The sequence below is a fragment of the Pseudonaja textilis genome, chromosome 3 (assembly GCF_049901715.1).
Source record: "Pseudonaja textilis isolate UNSWEBS1 chromosome 3, rPseTex1.2, whole genome shotgun sequence".
In the NCBI taxonomy this organism is placed as follows: domain Eukaryota; kingdom Metazoa; phylum Chordata; class Lepidosauria; order Squamata; family Elapidae; genus Pseudonaja; species Pseudonaja textilis.
The window spans coordinates 45,658,694-45,685,039 of record NC_141992.1 but is presented as its reverse complement, the minus strand read 5'-3'; the positions used below and the strand labels follow the sequence as shown (position 1 = coordinate 45,685,039).

At 37.7% G+C, this 26,346-nt stretch overlaps 1 protein-coding gene across 4 annotated transcripts in view; it reads right to left on the bottom strand.

Moving 5' to 3' along the window:
* Window positions 1-1,098: 1,098 nt before the first annotated feature.
* Window positions 1,099-26,346, bottom strand: part of PIK3C2B (phosphatidylinositol-4-phosphate 3-kinase catalytic subunit type 2 beta) — a 94,377-nt gene continuing 69,129 nt past the window's right edge. For all 4 annotated transcript variants that reach the window (XM_087929446.1, XM_026715564.2, XM_087929447.1 and 1 more), the window contains 18 exons: window positions 22,004-22,192; window positions 21,092-21,185; window positions 19,805-19,899; window positions 18,687-18,867; window positions 17,420-17,527; window positions 16,911-17,003; window positions 16,145-16,274; window positions 13,662-13,798; window positions 12,927-13,096; window positions 10,404-10,560; window positions 9,392-9,501; window positions 9,012-9,213; window positions 8,201-8,325; window positions 7,295-7,412; window positions 6,714-6,795; window positions 4,524-4,630; window positions 4,286-4,414; window positions 1,099-3,216 (listed from right to left, as the gene is read on the bottom strand). In XM_087929446.1, the coding sequence (XP_087785572.1) occupies window positions 3,028-3,216; window positions 4,286-4,414; window positions 4,524-4,630; window positions 6,714-6,795; window positions 7,295-7,412; window positions 8,201-8,325; window positions 9,012-9,213; window positions 9,392-9,501; window positions 10,404-10,560; window positions 12,927-13,096; window positions 13,662-13,798; window positions 16,145-16,274; window positions 16,911-17,003; window positions 17,420-17,527; window positions 18,687-18,867; window positions 19,805-19,899; window positions 21,092-21,185; window positions 22,004-22,192 (2,416 nt within the window). In that variant the 3' untranslated portion in view covers window positions 1,099-3,027. The remainder of the gene's footprint in view (window positions 3,217-4,285; window positions 4,415-4,523; window positions 4,631-6,713; window positions 6,796-7,294; window positions 7,413-8,200; window positions 8,326-9,011; window positions 9,214-9,391; window positions 9,502-10,403; window positions 10,561-12,926; window positions 13,097-13,661; window positions 13,799-16,144; window positions 16,275-16,910; window positions 17,004-17,419; window positions 17,528-18,686; window positions 18,868-19,804; window positions 19,900-21,091; window positions 21,186-22,003; window positions 22,193-26,346) is intronic.

Below are 26,346 nucleotides of genomic sequence, written 5' to 3'. Positions count from 1 at the left end.
CTAAATCCAATTGAGCACATCTGGGTCATCATGTCTCGCTCCATCCACCAATGCCACATTACACCACAGACTGTCCAGGAGTTGGGGGATGCTTTAGTCCAGGTGTGGGAGGAGATCCCTCAGGAGACCATCCGCCATCTCAGGAGCATGCCCAGGTGTTGTAGAGAGGTTATACAGGCACGTGGAGGCCACATACACTACTGAACCTCATTTTGACTTGTTTTAAGGACATTACATCAAAGTTGGATCAGCCTAAAGTGGTTTTTTCCACTTTAATTTTGAGTGTAACTCCAAATCCAGACCTTCATGGGTTGCTAAAGTTGATTGGCATTGATAATTTTTGTGTGATTTTGTTGTCAGCACATTCAACTATGTAATGAACAAAATATTTAATAAGAATATTTCATTCATTCAGATCTAGGATGTCTTATTTTTGTGGTTCCCTTTATTTTTTTGAGCAGTGTTCCAGAGAGGCAGGCTTCTTACATCACACAGACCCGCTAGCACAGCTGAAGTTAGAATATAAGAATGCATTGGAATAAAGAGGCACAACTCTTTTCCAGTGTTGAAACTAGGGGAAAACAGAAGTGAAATGACCAAGAAATTCATGTGAAATACTTTCTTGTCATTTCCTGAGCCATCAGTAATCGGAGAATCAAAAATAGAATAATAAAGACTATAGACATAACTGCTCTGAGGTTATTTTTCCTGTTGATTCTATTTATATGGAAAGCTCTTTTTAAAGGAAAATTGTAAATTTCTATTTTCATGAAGAACTATTCCAAGAGTTTAACTTCTGTTTTATACAAGAGAATATACTATGAATGAGGAATTAGGAATGTAATTTCTTCATGTAATTTTAAAGTATTACTAGTTTTCTCTAAATGCATCTAAAGAAGTAGGGAAACAATATTTGGGGTGAGCTACTAATTTTCTATCCTTACTTTTCTAATAAGTCAGAATGGGCTATAGTTCAACCCATTTTTACAGTACATTGGAGGAAATCTTACAATATTTTATGTTGATGCCGTAGTTATTTGAAAAAGCACATATATTTTCAGTCCTTTTGCTATTAAAATGGATATGCTACAGTCTCTATTGCATTCCAATTCCTTTATTTATTTCCAATGTCACCATTTTACAACGTAAAAAGACACAGGTATTCATAAGATGCCACCTTTATCTCATTTCCTATAGAATGGAAGATATAATCAAAGGTCATGCCCCAAATTCACTCATGTAGTTGTCTCTTTGAAATCCAGTTACATCATTACACAAAGTAAAAAAAAGCTGTCAGCTCAAAAGTGGGGAAAAATTGATTTCTCCCACAAGTTTGCTTTTTCCTCCAAACTGAACTCGGCATGAATAACTACTTTAAAAAAAAACCTTTTGAGTTCACATTTTCATATCCTGAGAAACATGCCATTTTTTGTGAGTTCCTGCTGTAAACAGTTCAGCAAGAGCTAGAAGATGGTAGGCATTGAGGCAAGGTAGTGGTGTGGACCAGAGGTGGCATTCAGCAGGTTGTGACCAGTTCTGGAGAACCAGTAGCAGAAATTTTGAGTAGTTCGGAGAACCGGCAAATACCACCTCTGACTGGAGATTTTACAGTATCCTTCCCCTGCCACGCCCACCAAGCCACACCCACAGAACCGGTAGTAAAAAAATTTGAATCCCACCATTGATGTGGACGTTCTTGTGGAAAAACTCTTTGTCTCTTTTAAAAATAATAAAAAACCAACAGCAATTATCTATTCTTAAGAGAAAAAAGTTTTCATAGTTGGTAATTTCTCTATCCCCACATCATTTTCTTTAAAGTTTTACTTCTCTGAGAAAGGACAACAATGCAGTTTGCCAGTGCCAATAGCTTTAAAGAGATGTTACAGTAATGTCATAATGCACAAATACTTTCAGAAGTTCCAGTCACTTTGCCTCTCACCTGCCATCTTGGAAGAAAAGCCTGAATAAAGGTTTTAAAGTCTCATTAATATGTTATTTATTTCAATCAAGTAGCCTGGAAATAAATGACCATCCTTTACAAATGGATGGGTAAAGGGATCGTTAGCTAATCTAAAGAATCAGTTCTTTGACACTGGTGATTATGAAAGCGGACTTCCAATGACTCCCTAGCTTGGGTAAATGAAAAACACTTTGCTTCTAAGACTTACCACAAATTATCCCATCCAATCTCTTGAGACTGACTAGAACACCATATATGTAAGAGACAATTTAGAAAAGCTAAGATTGAAAAATAAGACATTGCTTTTAGACATGTTAAGGTCAAGGCCTTTGTTTCTGCACTGTTGCAGTCAACAATAGAGTTGCCTTCTGCTTTCTCCAAATGAGTACAGATGTTTATCTAGGAGAGCATGCTTTTTAGATTACATATTATAAGAAATCAAAAATGTAAGTTCTACGCTTGTGCAAGTACTACTGCTCTCCTTTGGAAGCAATGTCTCCACGATGGCTTGTGTTGGAGCACATTAGCTCCTGTCCCAGAGATAAGGGTTTAAATCTTCCATTCATACTGAATCCACATATCTCCCAACCCATCACACATACTTATGTAAATGTTCCTTTAAAATAAAAAATACCTTATAAAAGTCCAATAAGAACTTAATTTATAGCATTCCTCTCCATCTAGATTCCATCCTACAATTCACATCTGGCCTCAAATTGTTTTAAAATAAAAAATATCTCAAAGGGGAGGGGGAAGCCTTTAATATTTAAACCCTCCCCCTCAGTTAAGTCATTGCTCCCTTGACACAAGGTAAATGTATTCAAAGATAAAAGTCTACAGCAGCCATTTCAAGTCATAGGATTCCCTATCATGACTTAACCCCAACATGTTCACTCTCCACAGGAAATTAACTCTTCATTTGCACAGAAACAAAATGTCCATCTTCTTATTCGAATTAAATCCTTTGAGTTTTATACCAGGATACAACTCCTGGAACATGCATTAGTTCCCAAGGACTTCCATGGGCCGAAGTAGTTCCAAAGACACTAAGGCTGCCTTCCTGCTTCTCACATGATCCCATGGCTCCTAGAGCCCAGTTCAAACCAACCCATCTTCTCTTGTGTCAGATCTAAATCCCGTAGTCTGATTATAACCTCGCCAAGGAGGATGTTTTCCCAAAAGCCCTCTTCACTCAGGACACTCAGATGCAGCTCCCGCTGATGTAGATCTCCTTTAGGAATTCCATCATAGACAAGCTGGAAGATACCAAAAATTGCAAAACATTAACCTTCTCACATCTAACTTTCTCCTAAAATGCACGTAATCCTCATTTAGCAAGTACCTTGTTAGCAACTGTTTGCAGTTACTATGGTGATGAAAAAGTAATTAAGGCAAAGGTAAAGTATATTCTAATATACTATTTAAAATAAAATTTATTCTAAAATTATAAAATCATTATACAGAAGTGTATTTTTTTGAAGTCAATTTCCTTTGACCCCTTCCTATTAAAGATATCACTATATTTGCTAGAATAATATGGTTAGTATAGCCCGATAACTAGATAATCACAATGCCTAAAATCACAATATCCTGCTTCCTAGCATCATCTCTTAGATTGGCTGTTGGGTTTGAGATTTCTTCCCCTATATTACCTAGGGATGCCACTACCTTAGATTGTTTATGAAATGCGTACATTTTATTACTAGGTTATTTCCCTAATTTATTGTTTCATTAATCCATTTTATAATCCTTCAAATACACAACAAATCTATTTTATAATTCTTCTAATCCATGCAAATTGAATAAGATAATTTCAATTGGCAACACATTAATGGATAAGACAATATTTTGGTGCCTGCAGATTCCTAGACAGATCTGGCTACTGTTGATAGATCGGCCTACTGCATAGCAACTGCACCTCAGTTTTGCAACTATGAGAAGCAAGAAGCAAAGCATCAGATTGTAATTCTCTGTACAAAACTTATACCATGTTAATTAGAAGTTTTGATGGTTGTAGTTGTGTATGCTGCACTGAAGTAAGAGCTTATTTCACACAATTTTTGCCAGAATGAATGGTCTATATTCTAGCCTAAGCAAATTGATAATTTCAACAAAGGTTTTGGAATTGAATCCACTCTATAAATGTTAAATCTCCAGAATCAGGCAAGCAGCGAGCTCAAAAAGTAAATTCATCTCTTTTCAAATTCTACAATGCTTTCAGAATGTGTCAGCCCACCACTTTATCTGCTCCAACTCTGCTTAACCTTGGGATTTCTGAATCTATGCAAGGGCTACTTCATTAACACAAGGTGAACAAACAAATACCATTTCATTGTAAGTTGGATTGCAAGTTTTTCGAGCAACTTTGGTTTTCCTCTTGGTGGTTTTCTGAGGATCGGGCAGAAGATAAGTCTTAACATAAGGATCAGGATCACTGCCATCCTGAATAGGCTGCTAAAAGAGAGAAATTAAATCGATTAGATTAATGAGTTCTTTGGGCTGTATAAATGTGCAGAAGATTGGTTAGAAGACACCATTAGAATAGCTAATGTTAAGCACTCACGAGGCCACGGATATGCATCACCATTATAAAGAGCTTGTTGTTCTTATAGGAGATTGATAATTTCACCTCTCCACCGACTTTTCCAACTGGTTGGGACCACACAGCATCTAAGAAAAAGGAATATGAAATAAAATTATATTTTGCTTAGTAGCAGAGATAGGAACAGCTACGAAGAGCAGAAATGCTTGTAGTTTTTTGAAAAAACATTTCTTTGTCCTATTTTTGAAAATCCCTTTTAAAAATATAAAATATAAAGAATATTAATACAAAATCAATGTAACTTAATATCCTATATATTTTCCCCCATGTTAACTGATACACCAGTTCTCAATTTAATTGCTTGAGTCAATGTAAGAAATGTTATGTTTGTTAAAAGTCTAAAGGGTTCTCTATAGCAGCTGCCTCCGACCTTTTGGGTTCCAGCACCAGTTCCATGAAAAAAAAAAATTCCCATGGATTGGGGAGTGGGGGCATGGTTTCATATGTTACTTAGATTCTGTGCATGTGCAGATGAAGCTTTGCTCACTTGTGCAGCCATGGGTCCATGGCCATTGGGGACACCTCCTCTATAGGATTGATAAAGAAGTAGTGCAAGTTCAGAAGATGTGGAAAGACCTAGCCCATAGAATCACCAAGGGTCAGACACAACTGAATGGATAACATCATCATCATAGGACTGAAGCCCATAGGATCTGTATTTATGTGTATCAGATGAGTTCCAAACACAGTGAAATGGGTTGTGTACTGTCTGATGGACAATATTAGTAAAAACACTTCATAGAATATATATAAGTGGTCCTTACTTAACGACCACTTGTTTTGCAACTGTTCAGACTTATGTCTGAATGAGTACTTAAGACAGGGCCTTGTCTTACATCAGTTGCAACATCCCTGCTGTTATATGATTGCGATCAAGGCACTGGGCACCTGGCTCACAATTATGAAGTCACAGCATTCCATGATCACGTGAAACCATCTGCAACCTTCTTTGGCAGCTTTCTATAAGCACAGTCAACGAGGAAGTCAATAGGAGGTCATAAATGGCGACCACATGAAGTTGTGTTTAACGATTGTGAGATTGCTTAAGAACAGCAACCAGAAGTGTTGTAATTTTCATCTCAAAGAGATAAAGTTACATGACATCGCGCTTTACAACTGATTAGCTTTCCAATGCTTAGCAATGAAAATTGTTGTCCCAATGATTGTTATTAAGTGTGGTTGTTAAGTGCTTAGAGCTTACAAAATCATGCTATATTGTATATAACATTCTAAATATAGATTCTGCATATCAGGATACAGTGTGTGTGTGTGTGTGTGTGTGTGTGTGTGTGTGTATTCTTTGGTTATTTGGGTTTTCTCCCGCGTAAAATTACTCCGAGAAGCACAAAGCCGAAGACACAAGCCTGAAGATGATGAATGAGACTTCATCGAAACGTCGCCTAGATACTTTCAATTTTACGTGGGAGAAAACCCGAATAACCAAAGATCCACATACAAATACCCGCAAAAACCTCAGAAAACACACACACACACACACATATATATGGTATTCAGCTTTGTTCGGGTATTTTCCCATGACATTATAGTTGTGCTTTTAAAGTTGTAGCAACGTTTCGGCAGAATCTCATCTGCCATCATCAGGCTTCTGTATTGTGTTCGTCTGTTCGTTCAACATAGTTATCTAAACAAACAAAGATCCATGAATGCAATTCCCAGGAGAAGGTTTAAACTCCATAAATATGTGGCTATGTATGTCTGATTAATTCCAAACAGAATGAAACTGCTTGTGTGTTGCCTCTTGTTGATCATTATAAGTACAGTTCAGATCCTAAAAAATATATAGCCACCCTGAATAAGTTCTTAGGAAGAAATAGTCAAATAATCAAGATTGTTTTCTCCCCTAATGCAGGGGTGTCAAACTCACAGCATCACAGTGGCATCACGTGATGTATCATGATTTCCCCCCCCCTTCGCTAAACCAGACATGGGTATGGCCAGCACGTGATGCATCCGGCCCATGGGCTGGGAATTTGACACCCCTGCTCTAATGGAATGCACAATGGACTTTACCCCATGATAGGCTGCATGAAAATATTCTTATTTTATGTATTCTACTCAGGACCAGCTATTAGCCAAACATGGAATATTGAAGCAGATAAATTTTACCACTTGCATAATACTGATATTTACTTGCAGGCTTTGGTGGCGGATTGGTGCCTGCAGCAATTTCGTCCCTTGGAAGAGGGTGGAAAAATGTGTATACCAGGTCACACTGCAAGAAAATCTCAACATTAGAGACAATACATTTGTTCTGCAAATAAAGTGTCACTTATTTCTGTCCCCTCTCCAATACTGCCAAGAGTTAAGATTCAGCTTATATATGTAACCTGAGATTTTTGACATTTTTCTTATCATGAATATTATTAACATATCAATTCATCACTGCTAAGAGCTCTAAAGATGTGTGAGAGTAAGAGATTTCAGCCTTGTCTTTCTCTTCTGCAATGCAAATAACCTAGCAGAATATCAAGCATCAGGGCAATTTTGATGCATCCTAGGACCCAACGTGCTTCAGTACTAGCAATGTAAAGTAATTTCAGGAGCAGCAATAAGCTATTTAAATTTTTGGTAGAATAATCAAGCAAAATTGTCTAGACCAGAATCCTGGGGACAAACTGAAAAATAATTCAGGTGGAACTATTATATATTAAAGACTTTGCCTACAAATTCTCCTTAGTGTTGCTAGTATAATCTCTTTTCATCCATGTTACCTCAGCAACCTCCGGAGCTGCATGAATTAGATGCCAGATGTAGCCATTCAATTCCTCTTTCCTCCTCTCAGCGGCTGCCTCTCCTCGTGATCGTCCAATTATAAACCTGCTAGGGAAGCTGGAAAATTGGATTGGGTGGGGGAGAAAGAAACATTTAAGCAGTGAGCCCAACCATCAAGAAAATTTCTGAAGCAGACGGGTTCAAAGATATGGTTGCTCCTTAAAAGTCCTGTACGTGGAAGGAATTGCTTCATGTTAAAAAGGTGAGACTACCAAATTCTGATTTCTCTCCATACATTCAGCCAGAAGGAGTAAAAAGGTTCAGAAAATGGTGCTTCCCAGAAAAAAAGCTATGGAAAGAAGGGAACTAAGTTAGGATTTCTTGCAGCATGACTGCATGCTATTAAGAAATAATTGCCCTAGTAAACATGCAAGAATCAAAGGCAGAGTGACAAAAAGGCAGGGTGTTCAATGCATGCCTGCAATTCAGAATGCAGCATCCAGCCACATTTTATATAGTCTCTGAACTTGATATCTTTGCTTAGGTTATTTTTAACACAGGCTCAAAATAGGTTTATATGATCATATGCATAAGCGCATCTACTATATCTATTTCCTAATCAGAAATCATTTCAACTTTTTCCACTCGTGTACTCCGTAAGATGGGTCAATAATAATGATAATATGCATTTCCTGAAAAATGACTGATTGCCCCATTATGAATGTACAGATGAAGAGCCCGATTATCTTTTTTTAATTACTTCATTCCCAGATTTTGATTCTTTCCTAGCAGAAAAATTGCATTTCATTCAGGAAAGCATATGGAGAATTGTAAATAAATACACAATCAGTTTCCCTGGAGTGCATCAAGGAAAAATGAAGGTTATAAGCAAAATGGAGACTGACCTTGGAAGATGTGAAGAAGGGAAGATAAGGCGTAGCTTGTTGTGCAGTTCCTGGAACTCTTCAAATGTGCGCTGAATGAATGTGACCTCAGATGGGTGTTCTCGTTTTACCTTCAGAATATAAATCTGCAAGGCAAAGATGAAAGTTCATATGGTTCAACTGCAGATTCCACATGATTTCTGTGGTATAAACTATCCCTTGCTTTAAGCGCAGGGTTGGGATTCTACCAGTTCGCACCTATTTGCTAGAACCGGTTGTTAACATTCTAAGCAGTTCAGAGAACTGGTCGTTAGAAGAAATTACAGGCCTAATCCTATAAGGAAGGCAGGAAGGAAACATTCTGGTGTTGCTTACAGAAACTGCCTCTCCATTAACCCTTTTTACATTCTTGGCAGGACTAGACTTCCTGCCTCAGGAACTTCTCTGGAGTTTTTTCCCTCCTTTGCTGGTACTTTGCTTGTCTGGAATGACCATTCAAAGTTACAATGGCACTGAAAAAAGTGACTTATGCCCATTTCTCACACTTATGACTGTTGCAGCATCCTCACAGTCATGAGAGGCCAGGCAAGGAGATGTGTGCCTCGATGTGAGTGATAATGAGTTGGCCACGCCCAGCCAATAACATGACCACCAAGCCATGACCACCAGTCACATGACCACCAAGCCACACCCACCAACTAAGCCACGCCCACAGAACCAGTTAAAAAAATTGAATCCCACCCCTGTTTAAGCATCATTTATTTAGACCAGCTGCCCTAACATTGTCTCTACTGTAGTGCCCTCTAACAAAATGGCCATAAAAAGGACTCACATATCCTTTGCTGGGATTGAAGACCTTTTCATGTCGACAAAGAAAAATGTCAACGATACGGCTAGATGTCTTGATTGTGTGCACACGCGGGGCAAATGACAACGTTGGCCGGGAGTCTGATGTCGTGAACTTCATCTGGGCCAGGTTGTGAATGAAGAAGTTGAGCTTCGTGGCTACACTGCCCAGGCTGGACTCTATCAATCTGTATCAAAGGATGGAAATTCTAAGTTATATGGTGATGTAAAGTTGACTGTTACTACTCCATGATTTTGATAAAGATTCCAGAACAGTGTTGGTGAAAAAATTTGGGGGACACAGATGTTTGGATACTTCATTTTCTGACTTTCTAATGATCATTGTTAAGACTAATATCTTCTCACCTGGTAAAATAGGTAGTAGCATCTGCCTCAGTGTCTTGTGGTCTAAGTGCATCATAAACATATTTTAGGTCCTCAAGGTCAGAGAGTTCAGGAATCCCACAGGAGAGCATCTGAGTGAAAAAAAGAGATCAAAAATTAGCATTGGAAAATGAAGAGGTGCAGCTGTTGAAAATATGAGCAATGGGAATCCCAGCTTCACAAATGGAATATCTACTTCTGATTTCCTGAAATACTGTTACTAAAAGTATTTTTTGCATATCATTACAGCTATTTGCCTTGAGGCAAAAAGTGATGGGACCACAAAATGGACAAAGTAATAGATGGAAGATCCTAAGGACTTCAATGTCTTTAGAATTCACAGAAGAGCATCTGCCCCAGACTTTAGAATCATTTACATAAATGACAAAAAGTCTGGAAAATGGTCACTGCAGTATCTTGAGACAGCAGAATAGTAAAGAAAGAACAAGAGAAATCACAACATTCAAAGACCTGCAAATAGGGTAGAATGACTGTGACAAAAGAAAGCAAAAACAATATCAATGGTGCAATTGGGTGCAATCCCAGAGTAACTGGAGAACCACTTGAACACCATCAGTACTGATAAAACCACAATCAGTCAACTGCAGAAGGTAGTTTTACTTGGCGCAGCTTACAATACATCTTGTGACAGTATCTTTAACTTATCAAACAACAGTATTTGAGCAACTCAGATCCTTGGGAAGCTGGATAAAAATGACAAATACAGTCTAAAGAAAAATAATAAAGTAAGTCCCTAGTCTGTGTGGCTACAGGAATAAAAATGAGATTTTTGGGCAGGGCAATCATGAGATTATGCACTTTCTGTCTTGATCTTTGCCCAAAGCTCGAAAAAGGGAGAATATTCAAAACTACAAAACTTATCCTGAATGATCAACTGACATGAAGGGTTCAGCAAGAATTACAATGTGCTGACTGGACGTATGCAATATTACTGAAGAGCATGAGCAATGGGGAGGGGAATAGGTTCTCTCACCAGTCCCAAAAGATTGAGGAAGAGATGAGTATGCTTCCGGATCAGGTTGTAAGCTTGGCAGCAGAGATCCACAAAATCATGGAAACGACTGGAGGGTTTATCACCACCATTGATAACATAAGCCATGTCTGATGTGAAGACAAATGGAGCCCGGTCCCTATAGAGAAGGTACATCTATATATATCAAGGTGGCTAATTGTAGTTACGTCAAGGCTTACTTCTTTTTCATTCCTAACTACACTCATTCAAGTATGTTAATGAAATAACTCAAACTTAAACAAGATTTTCATCAACTTTTGAAATATTATTTATAAAACAATATTAAAATTTAATTTTTATTTTTTCTATTGTTATGTAAAACCAACTTAAATATTCAAAATGAAACTACATAGCATGACACAAATTGTATTTATTTGTTTTGTTTCTCAAAGTACACCCCCAATTTAGTTGTGTGTTCTATCCCAGCCAATCCATGAATAATATGGATTAAAATGACCAAGGATAATCGTTCCAAGCAGATATATTTTATAGTTCTTTAGACATCCTCTTGGACATTCCATCTGAATGACAGTTTTGGATTTTAGCAAGATAACAGCAGATTTAACAAGGTATTTTTGTTAGGTATGTCTGGCAAATTTTTTCAACCGTTAAGTATCTGCATTTTCTGGCTTTATCTTTTGTTCATGCTTAGAGACATAGGCATCAATGAAATGAACAAGAGTATTTGCAGCTCTTCTAATAAGTCCTTTTATTGTACGCTTTTCTTTGTTAATAACTGTTTTCACATATAAACAGATGACAGTATTCTCCTTCTCTTTCAACACAATATTGAATTTGTCCTTCATTTTTTCCTTTCTCATCTCAGAGTGAAAAAAAAAGAATTTGGAAATTAGGCTGCATTAGAATCAAAGCTAATTTTATCAAATTGAAATAACTTATTTGGTGGAAAATTGAATGCAAATTTTTCTTCTGTTACATTTTACTCTATTGTGATAACATTTGGTTATGTGAGTCTAGAAGGAAGTGGAAGAGCTTTGGTTATCACATGATGATTACATCTCAAAAACAAAGAGAAATATCAGGAAAAATTTGACCATTTGTTAATAAATAATTGTTAATCCAGTTTGATCTAATGGTTAAAGCAACAAGCTAGAAGCGGAACACCGAGTTCCAGTTCTCGCCTTAGGCATGAAGCTAGCTAGATGATCTTGGGCCAGTCACTCTCTCTCTTGGCTCAACTCACTTCACAGGGTTGTTGTGGGGAAAATAGGAGGAGGAAGGTGTGTTGGATGTGTTTGCTACTTTGAATTATTTATAAAAATAATAAAAGCAGGATATATATATATATATATATATACCATATATATATATATGGTAAAACATTCCGAAGTCAGAGCTTTTGCAAGCATTCCCATTCCTTTATTAATTCTTTTAATGCTTTTTATACTCTAGTTAATCCTAGAAAAACCGCAGGCCTTGCCTAAGGGCAACAGACATGGAAGTAGAAAGGTTGTATTGTAAAAAGTATTAAAACGCAGAAAGGAAAACAACCAATTATTTATTATTTACTTAATGTTAATTATATTTTAATTATCATAAAATATTAATTATTTTCCATGTGCCATTACTTTAGCTAAGCCGATTCTAGGGTATTATCTAAGGCGGCATGCTGAAAATACTTAGTTTTGTCATTTAGTCTTAATTTCTATGGATAATATTACCATAATTTTATACTGGGTTTATATTAATTTTATTTTGTGTAAACTACTTTCACATTAATTTTAGCTTCACTTTTGTTGCCAAATAATGGAGACAGCTAAGTGCCAGGTACTGTTGTCTTTCATCCAAGTGAAATATTTTAGGTATTACATTACAAATGAATCTCACTTTACAGGAAATGTTTAAAAAGATTTAAATGCCAAGAGCTGCATTTCTATATCAAACAGCATTTCTCCTGAAGTGTAACTATGGTGATTTCCATGTTAACATCATGGTATTCTTAGACTGCTTCTATCATCCTACGGAATCCATCCAGTTGCAAAGTATTTCTTATGTGAAAAACCAATGTGGCCACTTTCCTTTCTCACCCTTGGTCATTTTCTCAATGAAGCTGAAGTGGACATTAAATTTAAGGTATGTTCAAAAATTGCTACCCCATGATGTAGTGTTTGTCAAATGAAGATTACAAACAATCAACATGGGAGTTTTAGTAGTACTGTATAAATAAATAATAAAAATCTAGTCTAAACTTCTAGCTGACTGTGTGACCAACCATAATAACAATAATCTTTAGAACAATATAGTATAAGCCACTCAGAGTTGTTATGTGAGATGGTGGGCATATACAGTAAAATAAAATGAAATAAAATAAAATAATAATAAAAAAGTATCATAAAATGTCTTTTGACAGCTAATCCAAGCATGATGACTTGTGGGAATGCACATGCATTCTCAGAAAATCCTATGAGGATTTCAAAGCAGCCATGCAGAGTCTTTGAGCAGCCATTTCAGAAGATCCCTCACCTTTTGATGTTGCCAAACATCTGGGCATGACCCAGAAACCTTCCGAAGTCAATATGGAACATGTGCCCGGTTGTTTTGAGCATGATGTTGTCATTGTGCCGGTCACAGATTCCCAAAACATAAGTGGCTACACAGCAGCCAGCACAGGAGTAAATGAAATTCTCCACTGCCTGAAAGATGAAGATGTATTTAGAATAGCTATGAAAAGAATCAGTGGGAAAGGTAGGTAAGGCAATGGGTAGAGAAAGTTTTGGGAGATTTCTAAAATATAGAAAGGAGGATTACAAGGTACAGTATATGCATGTGTGAAGCAAAAAAAACAAAAAACAAAAACCCATGATATGCCACTTTTTGGAATCAGTTGAGGACATTTAGCAGTACCTGACATTCTCATTTACAAATCTTTTTGCAGGTAAACTTAACACAATCATCACATTTGCCAAAATCATGTGTGTGTGGCTAAGCACTGCATCCAGAGATTTTATAATATAATTTGTAAAGGAAAAAATGATTCTTAATATTGCTTCTCATTTTAAGAGACTTAAAATACTATTATAATGCCAAATTAAAAAAACTAGCTTCTTCTTGATCCAATACTGTAATAAACAAAAAAAATGGATCTGAAAACACATAAACAAATCTAAATGACAGAGCTTCTATTTTGCTTTTTGTAATTACTGTGGATTTGACTCTAAGGCAAAGGATTTTATTGTTTTTCTTGTTCATTTTCTTTACCTTTTCATATTCATCCTCCTTGGGGTTGTGCTTCTGTAGCCAGTCTGCAAGGGGACGATCCTTGAAGGAACCTGTCACACCATGCTGCACTTGAATTTTTCGCAAAGTTTCTGCATTGGGGATCATTTCCACCATCCCTGTAATGCACAATTGATGGAAATGAGGTTGGTTATAGGAGAAGAAAGATATTCTTATTGCCATTCAGACATCTGGGCTGTACAGCCCAATAGTATCCAGGTTGATATTTGTATTAAATAGAAGGAATGCACAACCATCTCAAGGCCGTATGTAAAATTGTCCTGGGGAGACAAATTCATGTACTGTATAAACAGATTTTCTAGGCAGTCTTTAATAGATAATTCAGAAGAAGGATCACCCAGATGGTAGAAAATTGTAGTTTAAACCAGCAGTCGCCAACCGGTGGGCCGTGAGAAAATTTTGGTGGGCCGCAAAGAAATCTCACCCCCAGAGCACCCCCACAAAGCAATTAATCCAGGCTGTGCAGAAACACAAGGCTGCGCAGCCCACATGGTCCGTGGGAACCCTCCCCGCCCACTCACTCCTTACCCGGCCAACTTGCTTGCTAAATTGCTATTTTTCCTTTTTCCGACCATCATCTGTTCTGCTGTGCTGGGAGATTTAGATTAGCTAGGAAGCAGGAAATGCTGTGCTGGAAGATTTAGATTAGCAGGTTGGACTTCTTGCTTCCTAGCTAGTCTTTAGATCTTCAGTTCAGCACAGCCGAACCTCCCTTAGGACTGAAGGTTTGCTTGCAAGCAAATTTGAGACTGAGCTAGCAGATAGATAGATCACGGAATGATTCTGTGAGCAACTCAACCTGCCTGCTTTGCCTGATTTTGGGTAAAAGTTGCTCTTTTTTTATAAAAAATTCAATATTTACATGCATGGTGTGTTGTGAGTTAATTTTGTGAGTTTGCTTGCGAGCAAATTTTATGTGACAGACTGAGCTAGTTGATGGCAGATAGATAGATCTCTGAATGAATCTGTGATTCTGTGAGCAACTCAATCTGCCTGCTTTGCCTGATTTTGGGTAAAAGTTGCTCTTTTTTTATAAAAAATTCAATACTTATATAATATTTATAATATTTATATACAAGCCATGCCCAGCCAGTCACATGACCACAAGCCACACCCACAAATTAGGCCACACCCACAGAACCAGTTAGTGGTCCCTGGGATCTAAAATTATGAGTTTGGTGGTCCCTGAGGTCCAAAAGTTTGGTGACCCCTGGTTTAAACAATGTCTGGAAGGAGGGCAACCCACTTCTCATCTCTCAGCTGTTCCATCCATGTCTGACAGTTTCTCGATGTCATTAGCATCAGGAAACCAATAGGCTGCTGTAAGGAAAGGGGAAGTCACAAAAGTTTCCCTCATAGCTGTGCTATAATGGAACAAATAATTGCTTTCTGATAACTGCTTGCCTACCAAAGAGCATGTAGGCAAGCAGTTGAATTTGATTGCTCTCCCAGATTTCTTTCAAGAGTTCAATGCAGTATATTCAGAGTTTACTTCTCCTATCTTTCTCTACAACAGTAGGTTGGTCTGAGGAATGGCGACTGACTATAATCACCTAGTAAGTTTCTGCTGGGTCCACAGGAGGCCACCAAAGGCAGCACATGGATTGAAGGTTATCAAGCTCCTTTTTGTGTATCAACAACAGAGCCTCAATTTAGAAATTCAGAAAATGACAACCTCTCTTTTTGCTAAGGAAACAGCTACTGATTCAGTTTCAAGGTCCAGGCTAAATTATTTAATCATCATAATATCTTATGCTGCTAATTTGTAGGCACAGTTGTGAAGATATCTCTAGAAGAATTTTTTTTTAAAAAAACAATTTTATTGGTAATATTGTTGCAGATAAAGAATGCATTTGTCATAAACTGAAGCAGGTGCTCAGCTCAGCATCATTTTACTGGAATAAGTTTTTATCAGACTGTTACTGAAATAACCCTTATATAGTGGATAAAACAAGAAAAAACCTTCCATATTTAGGGATATTTCACACTGATTAACAGATACTGTGCACAAATTATTAGTGTTGAAACTTCTAATCTGCCTAATAATTATAATATTCAAAACACTAAGCATTTCCAAACACATTTTAAAATGTGAAACAAATAAAACGGTGAAAATAATAGTAGAAAACAGATAAGGAAATAAAACTGGAAACATAAACCCATTGTTATGTATGTGGCAGGCACAGATAAAATTTTGAGTAAAAAATCCTACAGCTATGACTTAGGAAGGAAGAATAGGCACACTGGGAAATTATTAATCTACCCACAGACTAATTTAGCAAGGCAGTTTCCGTATTCTCACTGTTTGCCCAAAGAGATAATAAATGAGTTCTGAACTTGAAGTCACTATTCTATAAGGTCCCCCAAGAATCCTATTAGTTTGTAAATAAAGCTGAGGAAGATAAAGGAAACTAAAAATGTTTCATACTTGGATCTAGGCTTACCCCGACCACGGCCTGTAGAAAAACAACGGAATATGACCATGCGCATGTTCAAACCTTCTTGCACCCAGATCTTGTTCATTATGCGAATCATTTGCAGGGTTAGCATATCTTGGCGAAGATCATCTCCGCACTGTGGGAACAAAAGCATGATTTAAGACAGATTATTTCCAGAGCTTTTTAATAATTGATATTAGGAGAAAGTTATTAGACATGTTTCCTCTTTTTAAAACATGCAATGTAACCTAAATCACCTGTTCACTTTTTAAAAAGGTGTCAACCCCAATTTACTCCAGAATCATTATCACTTCTCTAAGAGTTGCTTTGAAACTGCAGGGGGAGAAGGTTGAAAAGAGCATCACATGAACAAGAGAAAGTCTGGATATATGCTTGATTATAACTACACAGATGTATTGATGAATATAACAATGTGTATAGTTAGCCTTGCTCACTCTCTGTTTTGACTCCAAACATTATAGGAATGCAGCCTGCAAAGTCAACTGTAGGCAGCATAGTCCTCAGGCTAAGAAACCTTGCTGATCCATATGGATCTAGCTTAATAGCAAAGTCTACACTAGTTTTTATTATACTAGATGGAATTAGAAAACAACTTCCTGTTGTACCTGATATTCAGTCTCCATCCCAACCACAATCAAATCCTCAGGCACATTATAGTAGAAATAATTTTGCCTGCCTTCCAATCAGAAGGAAGATTTCAATCTAACAATGATCTTCCTTAAAAACTAAACAATTCCAGCCTAGCACTTACCTTAAAAATAACACGGATATTTTCTCCAAGGGGGTCAACATTCTGGAAAGAGAGCTTCAGGGGGACAGCATTTGAATTGAAATAGGAACAATCCTGCAAGCATAGACAAATGGAGACCAAAGTGGGGAGGTGAATATTACAATCAAGCAGCCTAGCAATATGGGAGATCGATGATCCCAAGCATTGGAAGAAGAATTACTACACAATGCAGATTTAGGATCAGATCAAAGGTATTATGTTATTCCTCATGGATATATTACTAATTGCCCAAATAAAACAAAGCCACCAGAAATAATGGATAGTTAAGTGATGGAAGCCAATTATTTTCATACTAAAGAGGTAAGATGTTGCATAAAAACTGGTTATAGAAATGCCTTTCCGGAGCTTGGATGGTTTTGGCACATGAAACACATGGCATCTCAGTGAGTGACTCCTAAGGTGTTGAAGGAAGAGCTAATCCCATTTCCACAGTATATAGATAAAAGCATTTTAACCAGTCTACAACATACTCTGGGCACAATTCCTTTCACCAGCAGGCTGGGGCTAAGCGGTAGTCGACAGGAGCCATTGACATTGAAGAATTGTCTGACATCCTCTAGTCCCTCACGAAGGATGGCCTAAAGGAAAAACAAAACAAAAACTATAAGCTCTTAACTTCAGCTTACTCGAATCCCTTTCCATTTCCTTTTCAACACAGGTCATTTTTCACCACTAAAAAGTATTTATCCATAAAGTGTCTGCTTTTCTCATAAGCTTTAGTATTGTTAGTAACATGATATGAAACTTGGCTAAAACAAGCCACAATATCATGAAAAGTTCTAATAATTAGGTGTATGGACAACTTTGAAAAAAAATATTAAAATCGTTTAAAGGTAGCCCTTGTTATTTGTGGAACCATTAGATGTAATTTCCTGTATCTACAGCTGGAAAATACAGACCAAACCTTATGACTCTTGATGAGCAGTTTCATATATTCATAGCTTTGAGGGGGTTTTGTATATTTTTTACACATGTATTACATGGTGAACTGACTCTGGTGCATGTGAAAAGTGTTTTTCTTTTCATAGTCTTGTCATCCACAGTTGTTCAGTTGAAATGGACCCATTGTGAATAACAATAAGGCCCACTTGATCCCAAAATAGTAGCAAATTAAAATTTGTATTCAAATATTAGCAAACATACTTAGATCTAACATGCAGTTTCTGCTTCCAGGTGGTAAGCTTATAAAGCACTTGCAATCTTTTGGGGTATACATAGGTAAGTGGAAGGAAATTAGAATTCTGTTTCTATGTTGCAGATAACCAGAACCAAAGCATACTGCACTAGATACTTAGAGAAGTAGGTAAGAACATTCAGATCAGAGGTGGTATTCAGGAGGTTCTGACCAGTTCTGGAGAACCAGTAGTGGAAATTTTGAGTAGTTTGGAGAACCGGCAAATACTACTCTTACTGGAGATTTTACAGTATCCTTCCCCTGCCATGCCCACAGAACCAGTAGTAAAAAAATTTGAATGCCACCACTGATTCAGATGTATCTTAGAACATGGAAAGAACATCATGCAGCATAAAAATCTTGATCAGCCAGTACTTTTACATCATTTATTGCATACTGTCTTGTGGAATTAGTGGAAACGTAACTTATGAGGAAACATACTATTCTTTAGATAATGATTTCCTTTTTTCCATCATCATTTCTACTTTTAGTTAAATATTTCACCATTGCACATTAAGTCTATCATTCTTATTCCTCTCTGCTCTTTCCTCCAGTCACCATACCTGTCGCGATGATGGAGCAGCCTCACGGACTTGTTGAGCCAGCTTAGCCAAGGTGTTAACAAGCCAACATTGACGGTCAAACTCCTCCCGCAGACCCTTTCCACAACAACATAACAGAGCTGCCAGCAGGTACTGGTAACGAATGCTAAACTGAGAATCCTTCAAACCATCTTTCAGAAGCCTGGGAATACAGAAACTTTGTCACTGGAAATAGAAATGTTTGTGTGGAATGGAGCCATACTTCAAATTATCTACATTAGTAGAAGTAACTAAGCAAAAGCTCTCTGTCTCTTCTCCTATGCAGACTAAGTGAACGTGCAACAGGTAGTCCTCTACTTATGATCACAACTGAGCCCAACATTTCTGTTACTAAATGAGACAGTTGTTAATGTCACTCCATTTTACAACCTTTGTTACCACAGCTGTTAAGTGAATCACTGCAGCTATTAAGCTAGTAACACAGTTATTAAGTGAATCTGGCTTCCCCATTGACTTTGCTTATCAGGAGGTCGTAAAAAGTGATCACATGACCCTGGGACACTGCAACCATCATAAATATGAGTCAGTTGCCAGGTCTCTGAATTTCGATCATATGACCATGGGGATGCTGCAATGATCATAAACAAATGGTCATAAGCCATTTTTTTCCATGTCTTTGTAACTTCAGTCACTAAATAAACTATTGTAAGTCTGTACGAGGTTTGTTGCTGTTTTATGCCTGTTTATATGCAGTAGTTTGCCCTTCCCTTTCGTAGTTTAGGTGTGTAAAAACTATACCTGTCTCCAAATTATCAGGGCAAACTACAGCACACTCCATATTCACTCATACTGATATGACCTATTTGGGTAATGAAGAGTTTTCAAGCAAACAACCAAGTTCAGAGATCATCAGGAACTCCACAGAACAGGAATTATATGAAATATCCCTGTATACAGTATTATCTATATAGATAAAAATCTTAATCAAAGAACTGTTTTATCCTGAGCCTGTTTATTAGTGGGCAATATGGGATAAAAAAAGTCTGCTAGCAACAATGAAATTAGAGTCCCCCTTTTTCCTACCAGTACTTATCTTCTTATGTATCTCATTCTACCCTCATTATGCCCACCAATATTACCAGAAAAAATAGTGGGTGATCCTCAGATCGCAAATGGCTCGCTTCATAAGAAACCGCACCAAGGGACTGTCCAAATAGCATTCATACTTAAGAGCCTACAGAAAGAAAATAAATTGGTTTTACAGCAAAAAAAAAAAAACAGGTGCAAGCTATAAAACCTACAGTGAGCTACAGAAGCATGGAAACAGAAAATGTAACAGTGGTGCACAATGCAAGAAAATACAAATTGGTTTCCCAAATAAACTGCTTACAAAGTCCCCAAGGAGACATTCATAAACATCCATTAATGGAATATTGTTGCTACTTTACTCTTTACACTTAAAACATGATAACACCTATATAATTGTACAAGAAGAGATGTTACAGCACAGTAAAAAGTAAAAATTATGTAAAAATAATTACTGTATATACATACATATAATGTATGTATGTAAATACATTTTAACAAGTGTAGCAAGAATAACTCCAACCTGCATTAAAGCTGTGAAAATATGGTACATTCACATGCAGAAAACATAACTTAAGAACTTAGCTTCTTTGTGGAAAGCAGCTTTATTTTATTTTAATTTTTAAAATCTATTTTGACTGCAGTGGGGGAAATGGTTCAAGGGGAAATGGTTCAAGATCTTACCAGCTGGGAGAACTGAACATTTTTTTAAATCTATCTCAGGGGAGCCTTGGAGGAGTTCAGAGCAGAAATCAATATATTTTATCTTGCAGGGAAATCATATCCCCAACTATCTCATTCTAGCCTCAAAAGAAAAAATAAACCTGGGAAGCTACATTTGCTATTTTACTGCTAAACTTTGTGAAGGATGACCTGGGGCTGCAAAATGAGGGTTACTTGTGAACTTGCCTACCCTGTGCAAGAGTATGGAAGAAGGAAACTGAAAACTATTAAGTATGAAAGCAAAATCCCCAAACAGAAAGTGTTCTGAATTCAATGCAAAATATAAAAATATGATCTGAAAGATATCATCTACTTATAAAAATGTCTGTTCTTTGGTCAGATGTATTTGGTCAAAATAATCTCATTACAACTGATTTCTCAGCAGAGCAACCATCCTGAAAACTTACGAAGCTATGACATTCCTAATCATTTAAAGAAATGCTACCCTAGGAGAACAATTTATCAGTTCCTAAAACAAAGACTCTAGCATAGTGATTTCCTTGCTAGACATAAACCTCTATTGAGTTATAAACCATTCGTAGGCATGTTCTCAAATTGACAGCAATAATTTCCCAGCTAAGCCCTTGGCAATTCTTTCAATAAGCACATCGACTCACCTGTACCAACTGGGGCAGATAATCTAATAGCTCAGCATCACTTATGGAATCAATCCACTGTACAGCTGTCCTTCTCACTTCCTGATCTGGGAACCTGCAGCCATATCAGTAAGAGAGTTTATAACAGATGTTCATTAAGACACATTGTCCAAGCGCCAAACTGAGAATTCTTTTCAACAATATCTGTAACTCACTCAACTGTCTATATGATACCATCTCTTAGTGCAGTCTGTGCCACCATGGCAACTATTTCATGAAGACCCTCCCTGCATAGCAGCTATTACTATCACAACATGCTTTCACAATTTCACAACAAAGATGGGATTCCTTATCTGTAGTAGCCTATAGTACATAATTTAAAAATAGTAGTATGTAAGCAACATGAAAATCAGCTATCCAGAAAAATACAAAATTCTCACAAATCAACTATGTATGCAAGGGGCTCGCCACCTACTCTAATCCTGGTGATAAGCTAGCTTTTAAGGGCTTGTTTGAATATGGTCAAGGCAAGCCTTATCAGTGTTGGCGGGCATCATCATTTGAGAGGGCAAACACTGCACAGATTGTAGTGCAACTTCCTGGGTGCCTATCAGATGGCACTGTTTAATTGATGGGATCTAGAGCATGCTAATTCCACATAATGAGCAGAAATGACAAACAGTCCCATGGATAACCAGCTCTTATACATTTATTCATCTTCTATTTAGTGAGTTCAACACATTTTACTGTAAATGAATTAAGACAGGATTGAGCCTAAGGAGCTGGTATAGAAGAACAATTAGTCCAACTGCCAGTGTTGAGGAGATGGATAGAAAATCAAGGGTGGAAGATCTGATTAATCAAAATGCAATGTAGAATCAGGATCACCCTATCTGCGCACTTTGAACACTTCCAATACTTGCTCTTACTTACGCTGCATGTAAGAGTCCAAGGGCATCTTGATGATTCATGTGTGTCCATTGTTTCAGCAGGGCATAGATGTCAGGCAAACAGGCCCACTCCCAGCTTGGGGCACTAGCAAGCAGCAGAGGCAGCGAACCTGGCTCAGAATGGCAGTAATAACGCTTCTCCCATAATCTTTTTTTGTCTGCTTCAGTTAGCCTGGGATGAGAGAAAGACACAAGAGATACAAAGAATCTCCATGTAATAACACTTATGCAAATATTTCACAATTATGCAATTAGACACTGACTGATGGATAGAGTGAATTTTGGGTCTGCTTTTAAATTAAAAGCACACAGACTTACCTGTCAAGGCTGCTGGCTCCTTACAACTTCAAGAATTGTTTTTCTATTGCTTTGCTACCCCCATTCCCTTCCCTTTTCCATCATATTTATTATTATTACCTTTATTGTCAGAGTACAACACATGTACAATGAGATTGGCTGAGCCTCCCTTCGTGCACCCCTCACGAACACAACTCAGTGAAGACAGAAGTCCCTAACCCAGTCCCAATCTTATTACACTATGTGACCTTGTTGCACAACATGCTGGTCCTGCAAGTCTATTATACTATGTTGATATTTATATGTGACATACATTGTAGGTGATCTTAATATTATATGCCAGGGGTGTCAAACTCACATTCTCACGGTAGTGTCACATGATGTATTGGGACTTTTCCTCCCTTCACTAAACCAGGTGTGGGTATGGCCAGCGTGTGACGCATCCAGCCCACAGCCCCGAGTTTGACAAGCCCTGCTATACGCTATTAAAATACTCTATGTAAGACCATCATAAAACTAGCCTGTGTCATTTGATTGTACACTTTTTGTTTACAGAAAAATACTGTGAGATAGGTTCATACAGGATCACAAAGATGTTCCCATATGTGTAACCACCAGAGAGCAGCAAATTCATGTGAAAATATCCTATTCTATTTCAATTAGCCGCCAAATCTCTCCAAGAAAATGACAGGATCAGATGGCTAATGAGAGAACCTGAAGCAACTCCATCTCCTATCTAATGGGATTAAAAGGACAACCTTCCCAAAGGGCTACTGAAAACAAGAAAGCTGCAATCAACTGTGACATGTACAAAGTTCAGGAAGAAGCTGCTTCCTAGAAGAAGTACAAGTAGTTGTCGACTTACAACCCATTTGTTTAACAAAGATTCAAATTTGCGATGTCCTTCAAGAAAGTGACAACCTGTACATACACTAACTGCAGGAGTGTCATGTGATTCCAAAGTTGCCAGTTGTCAACTGACTCATGTTTGTAACTGGTTGCAGCATTTGTCATTACTTGACGATGATTTGAAACCCTTTTTTGAGGATTTCTGACAAAAACAATGCCCATTAAGGAAGCTGGATTTGCTTAACAACCACGTGATTCACTTATTGACTGCCACAAAAATTGTTGTAAAATCGGTTTGACTCAATTTATGACTACAACAACTTACCATGGAAATTTTACTCCCAATTGTGGTTGTAAGTTGAGGACTACATGTGAACAATCGCTGGTCTTGCATATAGTTCTGCCTTTTCCTTTCCACAATTTATACGAACAATTCAACATGCTTCTGAATGGAGTAGCATAGGTTACATTTCCTATATGAGGGTCAGGATTACTCAAAAATTGCAGCAGGTTGTATCTTATAAGATTTGATCATCCTCATTTTAGTTGACCGGCAATGGTTTATACTTAGTGAAGAGGAAAACATGCTCTGCAGATGCACATAGATATCGTTTATGTGGTCTAAATCAAACCCTACTGAAAGCAGTATTTGTGAGCTAATATATTCTATGCATTTTGTAATTAAAGGAATGTCTTCTACTTCTGCATCCCTGCATATTAACTAGTATATGCACATTTTATTGAAATCGGTGTCCTCTTTTGGGGGAAGGGGTTGAAGCTTAAACAGCCACTCTGACCAGTAGCTATTTAGCAGTGAGGAAAAGGCCATCTCTCTTAAAACATTCCAACTGAAACTCATGGAAACAGTTTCCTGGGGTGGAGATTGTTTTCCAGTCCTGGGGGAATCGAGCTTTCTGTGCTGTAAGGCAGGGAAACTCTGGAGGGAGCTCAGGGTTATAATAGGCTGTGGTTATGATCCAGATCCATCTATTTCAACCCAATTGCATTGTTTCTTGAAAAAGAGGGGAAGCAGCTTGCAGAGGCCTTGGCAAAGATAGATAGGAGGGGCAATCACATATAATAATGCTAGCTCTGTTCCCACAAGTGTTCTTTAGTTGTGTCCAGGAAATTAATTCACTGGGGCCAGAACAAAGATGGAGAGTGAAATTGTTGCCCACCCATGAGAACCTCCCACCCCAGCAATGACCCAGAGCAGGCAAGAAAGTATGTGTGATTGCCTCCTGTGCGATATCAGGTCGGCCTTATTTGTCTACTTTACACTGCTCAGGAAATTGCTTCCTCCTAAAATATAGACATTGCAAATATAGTGGCAAAAATGTATGGAAATAGTAAAAAAAAATAATGGATATGATAATGCCACCAGCATAAATATTATCTTTCCAAAAGACTTTGCAGTTAACAGTTTAGAGGAACAGGGACTGCAGTTGCTTCCAATCTACCCCTTATCTCTATAATAGTATCCTCTGTTCACTTAGTTTTTATAGTGCAGACAAACAATACCCCGTCTGCTGAATTTCCACTGTTCTAAGTCTTGTTCCCCCCAACCTGATTTATGGTAATGGTGGTGGTAAGGGAAGCAATAAAAATATAATTGCAGCACCAGCCTGTCTAACATGAAGAGGCACAGAGCTAATAAACTTTGGAGGGTTTGTTGCCTTTAATTACAAAGCTCCCTTGTTGCAGGTTCACTCCATTTTAAGAGACAGTATTCTTCTTCCCCCAAAAGAAGAATATTGTGTGTTGTAACAAAAATAATAACATGTAAAGGAATAACGGAATTTAGAAGGGTCCTTTAAATACAATGCATCACTAGAGCATCCAAACCAACAGAGTATACACCACAAGCACAAAACAAAAGTTAGAAATTTGTGCAGAAACTATAACTCAAGGCTATGATTACATTAACCCAAAGCAGGGAATTCCAAGTATGTTGGGACTGCAATTCCCAGACTTCCCAGCCACCATACTCAAGAACTGACAACTCAAAATAACTGAAAATAAGGTTGGAAATTCCAAGAATTCGAATCCCAAAATATTTGAAGGGCACCATATTGAAAATCTTCCTTTTAAAATTCCACTTCTGATTTAAAGGAAGATGAAACCAGAACATGGGCCAGTGATGGCACGCCTATGATTTTTTTTGTTGGCACACCAGACCTCCAGACAGTCTGAAATACAAGTGAGAGAGCCTTGCTCATGAAGTTTCTAAGGCATCCAATCACATGATTTTCTGAGGCTGTACAAGAGCAGGGCCCTCTCTTGTGACTTCCAGAGGGTCTGGAGTGGAAAGTCTAGAGAAGAGGAGATCCAGAGACACCTCTTTTGACACAAGAGCAAATTCATTTTCTGAATTTTTGACACATCAGATCCAAAAGGTTCATCATCCCTGGCATAGATTCATATGTAGGCTTTTAATTTAAGACTGTTGAACTTTTATCTCCTTTTGAATTCTTACTGTGGGCTTTTAGCATAGATGTTTCTCAGGATAGGAAACTTCTTTTTTTACCTTATGTTATTCTGTAAATCATTGCCTCAACATATACATATATCATAATCTTCCTCCTTCCATGAATGAAAGGGGACAACTGATGGCCCAAGTCTGGATTTCCTGTTAATGGGTGTTTCTTTCCCAAAGTATGCACTCTGTAAAGAAAATGAATGGGATTAACTCCCTTGCTGCCTGATCCAATTTAATGCACACCATGCATTTGGGCGAAGTAAAAACAGTAAGTCCCATGGGCAGTTAATGTCATCTGTTCCTTCCTACCTATGGGGGGCGGGGGGAGAAATGCTATAAAGGTAAGAAGGGGTGATCGGTTCCAGTAAAAACAAAGTAGGCTGGTGGAAGAAATGGTGTCTTAAATAGCTATTTTATGGAAAGGAAGCATTCCTAGTGAGAGAACGGAACCCATTCAATTCTGCATGCTTCTGAATGCTGGTTTGCAGATAAACTTCCTTGTTGGTTATGCTTGCTGAGGTCAGTGATACTTGTAGATCAAAATGTATGGAGGTCTATAAGTTGGGAAAACTGAAACATACAACATTGTGCACCACCGTTTCTATAATGCGTGGGGCTAGTTGACAAGAGAAACACAGACCATAAGAATATCTAACTAGCCTTATTTAGCAATTCGATCCAGAAAAAGGAAAGAAGTCAGC